We start from the raw sequence: 12,079 nt of genomic DNA, 5'->3' as shown, positions 1-12,079 counted from the left end.
CTCACAGCCCCAAAGACAGGAAGCCAGGGGGATTTTCAAGCCCTAATAGACTCAGGCTGCACTAGATACTTGTTCAACCTGACCACAGTCCTGAAACTGGGGATCAGAGCAAAAAGACTGGCCCACCCAATCCGGTTCGAACAGGTCAACGGGTCCCTAATGGGGGGAGCCTATGCCACCCACCTGACCGAACCAGTGAGACTAGAGGTAGCGGATCACTGGGAAGTAATTTGATTCATAATAGCCCCCAAAATGACAGATGCAGTCATACTGGGACTCTCCTGGCTAGACAAGCGGGGACCAACCATCTGGTGGCAAGGCAGTATCCGCAGGCTTAGGATAGAAAAGGGTCCCCAACCCCTTTTCCGCCAGCAAGCAGAAACACCACAGAAGCAGGGAACCCCCCAAAAGAGCACACCAGAACATCTGGGAGCCACATCCGACGAGCCCCCAGAGACCGAACAGATCCCAGGGGAATATCAGGACCTCGCAGAAGTAATCAGCAAGACAAAATGCAACATTCTGTCCCCCCACCGTGAGGCAGATTGTGCCATCGAAATCATCCCCAGGGCAAAACTAACCAAACTCAAGCTGTACGCCATGACGCCCCAGGAAATGCACGAAATGCGCAAATACATAGACAAAAATCTAGCACAAGGGTTCATCGAGCCAGCCAAGCCACGGGTGGCAGCGCCAGTACTCTTCAAAGAGAAAAAAGATGGAACTATGAGACTGCGTGTGGATTTTCGAGGAATAAATGCCGTGTGCCTACACAACCTATACCCCCTCCCCCTTTTTAGCGAAGGTTGTAGAGTGTGGTGGCGCAACAGTTCCCACGTCACCTGGAGGAAACCGACTATCTAGACCCCCACCAGTCCGGCTTCCGGCCCGGTCACAGCACGGAGACGGCCTTGGTCGCGTTGGTAGATGATCTCTGGAGGGCCAGAGATAGGGGCTGTTCCTCTATCCTGGTCCTATTAGACCTATCAGCGGCCTTCGATACCATCGACCATGGTATCCTATTGCGCCGGCTGGAGGGGATGGGAGTAGGGGGCACCTTTTGCGGTGGTTCTGCTCCTACCTCTCCGACCGGACGCAATGTGTGTTGGCAGGGGAGCAGAGGTCGACCCTGAGGCCGCTCACTTGTGGGGTGCCGCAGGGTTCGGTCCTCTCGCCCCTCCTGTTCAACACATACATGAAGCCGCTGGGTGAGATCATCCGTGGTTTTGGGGTTGGATACCACCTGTACGCTGATGACACACAGCTGTACATCTCCACCCCAAACCACCCCAACGAGGCCGTCGAAATGATGTCCCGGTGCTTGGAAGCCGTTCGGGTCTGGATGGGGGACAACAGGCTCAGACTCAACCCCTCCAAGACGGAGTGGCTGTGGCTACCGGCGGCCCGGTTCAACCAGTGGACCCCATCGCTGGCCATAGGGGGCGAACAACTGCCCCCCGTGGAGCGGGCGCGCAATTTGGGCATCCTCCTCGATGCCCGGCTGTCGATGGATGACCATGTGGCAGCCGTGGCGAGGGGGGGCGTTCCACCAGGTTCGCCTGGTGCGCCAATTGCGCCCCCTATTGGACCGGGACGCCCTACGCACAGTCACTCATGCGCTGGTGACGTCTCGCCTGGACTACTGCAACGCTCTCTACATGGGGCTCCCCTTGAGATGCACCCGAAGACTACAGCTAGTTCAGAATGCGGCCGCGCGGGCTGTCATGGGGAGGACCAGGTACTCCCATATAACACCACTCCTACTGCTAACCTGGAGACACCTGTTGGAAGGGGGCCAGAAACAGTTCGTAGTCTGGACTGACCATAAGAATCTGGAGGCTCTCGAGATCACTTCCGGTTCCCGAAGGCGACGGACGTTGCCGTCCACTGCTCGTCTCCCCGGTGGGCTCCTTTTAGGAGCACAGGCGGTCTTGGAGGGCAGCTGTGTGCCTTCCCCGAATGGATTCCGGAAGGAAATAATCAATTAGAAGTTGCAGCAGAAGGGGTGGAGGTGAGAAGTTTGCTCCAATCTCTTTTAACACCATCTAATTGATGAGCAGCAACTTTTTGATAAGTTGTGGATTCAATCTATTTGAAGTTGTAAGATTGGAGGGGGGTTCTTTCCACCCCCCTCGGGTAAAGCGGCATTCGGACTATCTGTCAATCTCGGAATGGAGAGAGAGAGTAAAACATTGAATTACTCACTTGTACTAACTATATGAGAAAGATTTACATCACAATTGCAAGAGGTGATTCCTGAGTTGTTTTAAAAGCTTTATGGAAATTTTGGATGCTTTGCTCCCTGGTTCCCTGTGAAAGGAGGAGCCAAGATGGCCTGCTTCCGTCTTCTTCTTCGCTCTTATAAATGAAACTTGCCTTTTGAAACTACCTTTGAAGAAATTTCTGGCTTTATACTATTACTACCCCCCCCCCCCCCGAAGGTCTCCTGGAACCCCTCCTGTTATGTGGTCTTTCTGGATTTGGATTATTTGATTTTCTTCTTTTGGCTTGGAACTGTGATTGAGGATTAACTTTCACTTCTGGACTTGTCTGCCTCCACGGTCTCACCCAGCTGTGCATTCCACAGACGCCATTTCTTTTGTATAAGACTTACACTTATCTCTGAACTTAACAAATGGGGCCCAGAAAACCACCTCCTGGCATGGCAGCCTCGGCGCCCACTTCCTCTACATCCAGCCCAACGACTCAACAGACAAAAATTTCATCATTTTTACAACAAGAAGGGAGTGGAGAGTTCAAAGGACTTATCTGTTACCCAAATGTTCCAGGCTCTTATGAAAGGACAAAATGAATTGAAAAAAGAGGTGGCAGATTTTAAAGAACAGCTCAGAGATGTACAGCAGCAAACAATAGAAAATAAACAGAGAATTGGTGTGCTGGAGGAGGGTGCGGTTGGGTTGAGGGAGGTGGTGAAGGCAGTTCAGAAGGGGAATAGAGAATTGGAAAATTTCATGGTAAAGATGGAACTTGAAAGAATGTCCCTTTTTCTCAGATTCCAGAACCTACCGGAGACAGAAGATGAAGATCTTAAGGATACTATGTGTACAATCTTAGCACAATATGTTAAGAGAGATAAAGAACAGTTGCGGTGGGATATGGACCTGGTTTACTGTTGTGGCCCAGCAGGAGCCGTTGGAGCTGCCACCAGACTCTGACAGCGAGGGTCCCTATGAGTCGGCTTAGGAGGAGGACTCTGGACAGGGTTCCGACTCCAAACAGGGTGCAGAGAGCCTGGTTGACCACCAGGAGGCGCCTGAGCCTTGGACCAGTGGGGAGGAGACAAGGGAGTGTGATCTGGACATCAGCAGTGAGTTGTTTCTGGATGCTCGCCACCGGAGAGCTAATAGGCATAAGGAACAGTTGCGCAGTTACAGGAGGTAAATGTACTTAGCTGGTGGTAATTAGGCTCCTCTCCAGACTATAAAAGGACTGCTTGTGCACACGCCCCTTTTGCAGAAGTCAACGCATGAACTAATGTGGGAGAACAGTCTTGTGAGCGTGGCAGGCTGGATTGCTGCTAATGCTTATCAGTGCCGGGTTGTTGCTAAGGCTTATCTGTGTTGGTTTACTGCCAAGGACCTGTCTGTCAATAAATCTTGTAAAGTATCTTTGGCTCGGAGTGTTTTGGTGTGGACGAAGGGGGGGGGGGTGTCAGAACATTTACAGGATCAATTCAGAATATGCCAGAACACATAATGTTCCAAGGGAAGTACACGTTAAATTTCTTAGGAAGACCATGAGTGATGAACTTTTAGGGGCCCACAGGGGGGACCACTAAAATATAAAGATAAAGAAATTGCCATTCTTAAACAAATTCCGAAAAAAGTAAGAGATAAGAGGAGGAAGTATTCCTCCTTATCAAAGAAATTATATAACAAACAGTTTGGTTTAGATGGTTATTGCCAGAAGGAATGTTGATCTTCTGGGAGGGAAACAGAATTAGAATCAATACAGTTGTGGAGGCAGAGGCCTTCATGAAAAAACATAGTGCCCTCCTAGAGGACGAAATCATAAGAGGTAGTGAAAAAGGTTACAATACACAAGATATGAGGGAGGGAGGGGCTGTGGCTCCGCCAGGGGACAGGAGGGAGGGAGCAATATTGAAAAGACACAGGTTACAAAAATAAATGTATTTGAAATATTATTGTAATTGTTGATATATTAGAAAGTGGCAAAAGAGTTGATTGAACATATGGTTGATACAATGTATAACAAGATGGTTTTTCTGCTTATCTTTTATTTTTTGTTTTTTTTTTCTCTGGAAAAGTTGTGAGATTTGGAGAGATTTCTACCTTTAGCACGATGTAGCTGCCAAAATTTTTTGTACATCCACCTACCCTTTCCTATAAATGTTTAAAAACCAATAAAATTTTATAAAAAAAAAAATCTGGAGGCTCTCAGGACCCCACAGAAACTATCAACCAAACAAATCCGATGGGCTCAATATTTCAACCGCTTCGACTTCGTACTAAAGCACATTCCAGGGCAGAGGAACTTTCTAGCTGACGCCCTCTCCCGCATGCCCCCCTACAAATGCAAACGGGAGCAGGTGGTGGACGCCATCATTCCCTCTACCCAAATAGCTGCCCAAGTGACCACCAGACGACAACACGGTGACCGGCACGACCAACCAGCAGGCGACCTAACCACGAGACTCAAAACTGAACTGCTAGCACTCTTGGTTCCAAAACAACCAACACATCTTGACAAAAAGAGATGACATTGCATGGAAGGGGACGAAACTCTATGTCCCGGAATCCCTACGCACCCTAATTCTCCAGAGGAGCCACGACACCAAACCGGCAAGCCACTTTGGATTCCTAAAGACGTTACCCTTAGCCCGGAGGCAGTTCTGGTGTACCAAAATAAAGATGTGGATAGTTACATGAAAAGTTGCACCATCTACACTACAATGAAGAGGAGACCAGGAAAAACCCCCAGATTGCTGCAGCCAGTAGCAGAGCCAACGAGGCCGTGGGAGGAGATCACAATGGACTTTATAGTAGAGTTGCCTAAAAGTGGGGGAAACACAGTGATTTGGACTGTAATAGACCTGTTCTCCAAACAGGCACACTTCATACCCTGCAGCGGACTACCCTCAGCTCACAAGCTGGCCAAACTGTTCCTGAAGCACATCTACCGCTTGCATGGAGTACCTCGAAGAATTATCTCAGACAGAGGGGTGTTGGTGACATAGAAATCAGGAAACAGACAGGAATAAGGTTGATGGGAAAATCCAAGTTGGATTATGATTCTTCCGAGATGCCTGATCTCGATCCGTTTGAGGATTCTGCAGGCTGAGGGAGAAGTTGGGTATCGGATTTTTCAATCCTTCGTGCCACGACATCTTTCCAAGGTTTTACACACCGCACTGGAATCCACACGTGTCCTGTTGGAGCAAGCACAGCAGCATATCCTCGTCCCCATGTCAACAAAGGAACCGGACCATGCCATTCAGGATTAGGTAACAATCTATACATTACTTGTGGCTGAGGATGACTTGTTCTATGGCCAAAGTGATTATCCACTGGAGTAGATAATTTTTTTATATTAAGATGATTTAATGTAAATAGAACTTTGTTCAGCCATTCCTGTTTCCTAGGAAGGCCTATGGGGTTTCCCCCTATTTGTTTATGTTTTTCCAATGCTGATTTCAAGGTATGATTACCTCGTTCTATGATAGCCTGCCCCGTAGAATTATAGGGAATGCCAAAAATGTGTTTAACTTGCCATTTCTCACAAAATTCAGCAAAGATTTTACTACAATATGCCGGGCCATTATCCGTTTTTAAAGTGGATAACAGCAAATGTATGAATACAATGATTTATAACATGTTTTGTGGCCTCTCCTTTTTGAGGAGTAGCCCAAATGAAATTAGAAGAAGTATCAATTGTAACATGAAGATATTTCCAGGGGGCAAAAGGAGGATATTGGGTAACATCCATTTGCCAAAGTTCTTTGGCTTTGTGTCCTCTTGGGTTAACCCCAATAGAAGGTGATGGGGTTACCTGTGAACATTGAGGACATTGTTGTATAATGGCTTGAGCGTGATCCAAAGGTATATCAAATTGTTTTGCGAGAGCCTTAGTATTTTGATGAAACATAGCATGACTATCCCATGGAGTGATAGTCAATACCTGCTTCTTGGTGGCAGCATCGGCAACAGCATTTCCTTCTGATAATATGCCAAGAAAAGATTGATGACTTCTAATATGTGCAATATAAAGTTGCAATGTACGACCTTGTATTATTTGCTGCAGGGTCAAAAAGAGGGATAGTAAATTTTCATCTAACGAAGGAGTTACATACGCCCCTGGGAGAGAACAAACAACCTGACAAACATACAAACTATCAGATATAATATTTAAAGCTATTTTTGGAAAAGTCTGTAAGGCCAAAATCAAAGCTGCCAGCTCAGCCCACTGAGCGGATTTCTGTGGTGGTGTTATTTTAGTCACCCATTTCCCTTGTTCCATCCAGGCAGCGGCGCCCCATTTAGGGCCGCCATCTGTAAAGATGGTGAGTGCTTCAACTATCGGAGTAGATGAAATTCCTGATTGAACCTTAATGTCAACCTGATTAAAAGCTAGCAGGCGTGGATCAGAAGGTACATGATAAGAAACCTTTCCTACAAAATCCGTAAATGCCGCTTGCAATGCGGGAGATAAACTAACCACTCGTTCCCAATCCTTCAAAGGAAGAGGCACTACAATATTAACCGGATCATTCCCTATGAGTATTTTACATCGCTCTCTTCCTTTGAACATCAACTCAGCATACAAGTGAGCTGATGTACTAATTGTATGTCCTGGACCATGTAAAAGATATAACCACTCCACAATTAATAAGGAATGTTTAGTCTTGCCCTGTGGTGTGATTTCTTGAGCTATGACAGCTGTAGGTTGTTTCTTTTTTTTTTTTTAAACAAAGTTTTATTGGTTTTTAGGAAATAAAAAGGAAAGGGGTGATGGAAAGGGTTACAAATTTTGGCAGTTGCAATATGTGGCAGGTGTCCCCTCCCCCCATACTCATGGTATACATTTAAACAAAATTCAATACTAAATAACAATATTTAGTCAGCATGTAGATTCAAGTGATAATTTCAATCAGTTTATATCAAGCAAATTTTCTGTGATCTGAGTTTTCTTGGTGTTGCCCCTTCTCCCCCCGCCAGCAGAGCTCCGGCCCCTCCCGTGTCCTGTGTATCTGTTGTAGAATCATCTGGTTTATCTAGGAGTGCTTTGTTTTTTTCCATAAAGGCCTGGGCCTCTATGGTTGTGTTAATTCTAACTCTTATATCCTCCCAGAATATTAACATACCTTCAGGCATCAACCATCTAAACCACACCCCCTTCTGGTAAAGTTTCTTCGCTAATTGCGAATAATTTTTCCTTTTCTCTCTCACTTTCTTGGGGATCTGTTTCAGAATGGTTATTTCTCTATCTTGGTATTTCAGAACTTGCCCCCTTTGTGCACTCAGAATCTCATCTCTTGTGGTCTTTCTGAGAAATTTAATGTGTACCTCCCTGGGTACATTGTGTGTTCTAGCATATGCTGAATTTACTCTATAAACCAGATCTAGTTCCCACCCCATCTGTTGCTTCTCTTTCTGAATGTATTCAGCCAATATGTTCGTTATGATGTCCCTTAAATCTTCATCATCTGCCTCAACCACATTTTGAAATCTAAGAAAAAAGGACATTCTTTCAAATTCTGTTTTCATCTGGTGGATCTCAAGTTCTTTGTTCCCCTTCTGCACCCCTTCCATCTCCCCCCTCATCTCAGCCGTCCCCCCCTCCAAAAGATCCAGTCTCTGTGAATTTTTACTGGTCTGGTCTTGGTTCTCTTTAAGCTCTTCTTTCATCTCCTTTAGTTGATTTTTTATATCCTCCTGTCCCTTTAAAATTTGTTGGAACATTTGTTGAAAGTCCGTCTCAGTAGGTTTGGGCTGCATCAAAGATGTTATCGTTTGTTGACTAGGACTGGATGCTGTAGATGTCGGGGCGGAGACAGCAAAGCCCGGCTTCCCCAGGGGTGGTCTTTTAGGTGGCATTGTGTTGAGCAATAAAGAGTTCAAAGTCAATACAGAGAGAGATCAGTCAGAGAGGGAAAACCGCCAAGAGAGTTCAGGAGACTAAAGGTCCAGGCAGGAGGAGATTTTTTCTAGTTACAATCTCTGGCAATAGAGGGATAAATCCTTTGTTCCAGGGAATCCAAATCAACAAGAGATTTGTCTGAGTGTCACGGAGAGAAAGACAGGAAGCCTGAAGTTTTATAGGTGGAGTCAATTTTCAATGTTTATAAAGACAACGGAAGTGTGCCATCTTGCCCTGCCAGCTTCGGAGTTAAGAGACATAATAAAAAGTTTTCAAAATTTCCAAAGTTTTCAGATCACCACTTCATTTGTAAGGTTATAGTCCAAAATTCGCCTTTGCTATGAGCGTGGAATCATTAAAAGGCTCTCTCCCTTCCTCCACTTCTAGGGCTGAGAGCAAAAACAGTTTACAGCCGCCTGTCCGAGGGGGGGGGGAAATCCCCCTCCCTCCAGCCGTGCTTCTCGAAACAAGTTGAAAGCAGTTCTAAATATAGCTGACAGTTTCTTTATAAGCAGACAAAAAGAATGGGGAGAAGTTTCCACCTCACCACACAGCAATCGCATCCTTCAGATTGCTCATTCTTCCAGCTGCCTCCTCACGAAGGCGCCGGAGCGCCTCCCCATCATGCTTCCCGGTGCCTAGGGCGATGCGGCCCCCCCGGCCGCTGCCGACTCAGGGGATCCCCCGCGGTGCCGCCCCTTCGGCAGGAGCTTCTACGGGGCGTCCTGTGCCCCCCAAGGAGTGAGGGGCCCACCAGGAGAGCACGGGGCGAGCAGAGCCTGCCCGTCGCGATCAGCAGCCGGAACCGGAAGTCAGCTGTAGGTTGTTTCTGAGTGGGAATGAAGATGATAGTTAAAGGTGTATCTTCCTGACATCTATCCACCCAAACTAATTTTAATGCATTGTTTATTTGGTCAAATACTTCTTTCTGCGCTGCTGTCAATTGTATTAAATCAGAAGGATGATCTCTTAGTTTTAATGCACCAAATAAAGGGCTAAATATACTGGTAGGAAGACCCACATATGGACGTAACCAGTTAACTGAACCTAAAAGCTGTTGTAGTTTAATATATGACAATGTATCCTCTATTTTTAATTGAGGAATTTGTGGGTGTAAATAGGTCTGTAATAGCTTATGACCTAAATAAAGAAAAGGTTCTTTAACTTGTACCTTTTCTGATGCTATTTGCAATCCATAAACTGAGTCAATTCAGATAGCCAATTTGAAGGAATCTTTGGTGCCGATACTAAAATATCATCCATGTAATGATAAACTACAGCTTGAGGATTACCTTTTCCTAAAAGATTCTAAAGCTCTAGATACAAAATGCTGACATAATGTTGGACTATTCAACATACCTTGAGGTAAAACTGTCCATTGATATCTTTCCGTTGGCTTTTCTGAATTTATAACTGGGACAGTAAAGGCAAAAAGAGGTTTGTCCTTTTTGCATAATGGAATCATGAATAAACAATCCTTTAGGTCAATCACCATAACTTGATACTCTCTTGGTATCATGTTTGGATTTGGTGTACCACATTGAAGTGGTCCCATTGGTGTTAATATGGCATTTATAGCACAGAGGTCATGAAGAAGCCTCCATTTTCCAGATTTCTTTTTTATTACGAAAACTGGTGTGTTAAACGGACTGGTGGTAGGTTCAATGTGTTTGGCAGCTAATTGTTCTTTTACTAGTTCTTGTAAAGTTGTTAACTTTTCTTGTGTCAAAGGACATTGTTCAATCCATACGGGTGTAGTAGATTGCCATACAAAGGAAGAGCAGTAGGGGGAGCCATATTACCACTTAGTCATGAATAATTAATTCTGCTTGAAACTGCTGCATCAGATCTCTTCCCCATAAATTTATATGAATGGGAAGAATCACTGGTTTTAACTGAGCAGTGCGTTTGCCATCCAGGGCTGTTACCGTAAGCCAATTTTTGCTTCATCGAGCTGCTTGAGGTCCTCCTACTCCCCACACGGAGGGTGATTCTGTAGTGGGCCAATCGTTGGGCCAATTGTCAGCAGTTATGACAGAGATGTCTGCACCAGAATCGAGGACTCCTTCAAATGATCTGCCATTTAACAAATATGTACGTTTTGGTTTTTCATTCCGAATTGATTTGAGTTACAGCTAAAATACTAGGGTGTATAGAATGAGGAGGGTTGGTGGATCCAAATCCTCCACTTCCTCTAACCCTTTGTTGACCACCCGCCGGTAATACATATGGAACAATTACTAATTGTGCCCAAGAATCCTCCTTATTTAAAGTCATGGGCATATTTGTTTCAAATTGTATCATTATGACTCCTTCATAATCAGAATCTACAACCCCTGGGATTACAAAAATCCCGTTTACCAGCGGAGGAGCGAGGAAGCACCAGCCCCACGGTATTAACAGGCAAGGGACCTTTCAATTGAGATGGCATTAAGATAACAACTCCTGGAAGACAGATATATTTCTCTTCCTGATTAATTAAATCAATTCCTGCCCTGCCGCTTGTGGCTCCTTTGTAATTATTAACTGTAGAGGCGGCAATTTGGCCGGGGCTTGCCATGAGCCCCAAATCTAGTTTCCCTGATTATTGTTTTTGCCTCTACATTGGTTTGCCCAGTGATATCCTTTTTCGCATTTGGGACAAACTGTTTTTGGTCTGGCATCTCGGCCCCCACCTGGTCCATTACCTTTATAGGCTCCTCCACCTGGAGCTCGGCATTGTTGTTTAAAATGCCCAGTTTTTTTGCAGTTAAAACAATTTCCTTTGGGCTTGCCAAAGTGCCCTTTTTGTAATGCAGCTGCTAATGCATCCATTTGAAAGGCATTTCTGCCTATATCTGAACATGCCTTCAGCATGTCCGCTAAAGTATATTCTCCTTTATTTATAATAGACATCAAAGCTTTACGACAATCTACATTAGCATGTTCATAAGCTAGTCGTTTCATCAATTCCCCACTAGCTTCTTCATTATCTATTTGCCATTGGATGGCCTCTTGTAATTTATCAATAAAATCAGAATAAGCCTCTCCTGCACCCTGACGTATGGATGAAAAAGATTTACTAGGGAGAGTGGGAGGAGCTATGCGTCGCAGCACTACCGCGGCTTTCTGGTCACTCTGGAGTAGCCGCGGAATCCGGATCGCCTGGACAGTCCATTGGACCTAAGTCATCCCGAAGAGACCGTGGGAGGAAGGGGAAAACCCGGGGGATCCAGAGACATCCGCAAAGTCTCTGGAGACTCGGGAAAAAAACCCTTTTGCTGGCGATCAAGAGCCAGCCGCTAGGCTGCCAAAGCTGCTGACAGCTCCGCAAAGCAAGAGCAGGAGAGAAAGGAGAGAAAAAAGCATGCCATTTTTGGTGAGACTACCTATAAAGTTTTTTTTTATTGTAAGGAGAACACCCTAATCTTGGAGATTTAAGGAAAATAGAGTATAACCAGAGAACTAGCGGCGGGTCTGAACAGGGTTAATTGAAACTGTCCGGGTTTCCCCCCCCCCCTTTTTATTACCGGAAGCCAGACTGGACTCTTGTTACAAAATGTGGATTTGTTGTTGAAGCTTTCTCTTTACATTTAACTTTTTGTTTTTTGGAAGTGATTTGACTGGGACTATTGTCTTTTTTTATTATGCCTTAAAGATTCCTTTCCTTTTTTCCCTTTTCTTATTATTTCCATAGCCCCTGGTTTTCCTTTTTTTCTTTTTGAATATTTCTTCTTAAAGGTAGAGCTTTAAGGGGCTAGGGACTGGATACAATTTAACACTGCCATCTAGTGGATCTTGAAACAATGTTACCTGTTCTGACCCCCCTTTCTCCGTTGCCCACACACAACACACTCCGGAACAGTACAAGGGAACAAGGTTTATTGCACAAACAAACAAGAGGTTCCGTGGCAGCAAGCCACCAAGACAAACCTCACAGGAACAGAACACAAAAGCAGCTATCCAGCTTGCTAGACTTCCA

The 12,079-nt window shown here is 45.3% G+C and overlaps 1 protein-coding gene across 4 annotated transcripts in view; it reads right to left on the bottom strand.

Moving 5' to 3' along the window:
- LOC309400393 (uncharacterized protein) overlaps positions 1-12,079 on the bottom strand; it is a 91,666-nt gene that overhangs the window by 33,568 nt on the left and 46,019 nt on the right. For 2 of the 4 annotated variants that reach the window (XM_081968860.1, XM_081968861.1), the window contains exon 2: positions 6,285-8,947. The exons of 1 other annotated variant lie outside the window; for it this stretch is intronic. In XM_081968860.1, coding sequence (XP_081824986.1) covers positions 7,134-8,075 — 942 coding nt within the window. In that variant the 5' untranslated portion in view covers positions 8,076-8,947 and the 3' untranslated portion in view covers positions 6,285-7,133. Of the gene's footprint in view, positions 1-6,284; positions 11,911-12,079 lie in introns of those variants that run through there. One more of the 4 variants, XM_081968859.1, reaches the window with a different exon arrangement.

This window comes from Natrix helvetica (assembly GCF_964273705.1).
Source record: "Natrix helvetica genome assembly, chromosome: W".
Classification (NCBI taxonomy): Eukaryota; Metazoa; Chordata; class Lepidosauria; order Squamata; family Natricidae; genus Natrix; species Natrix helvetica.
Note: the sequence above shows the minus strand (reverse complement) of the source record. Positions and strands in the feature narration are given on the sequence as shown.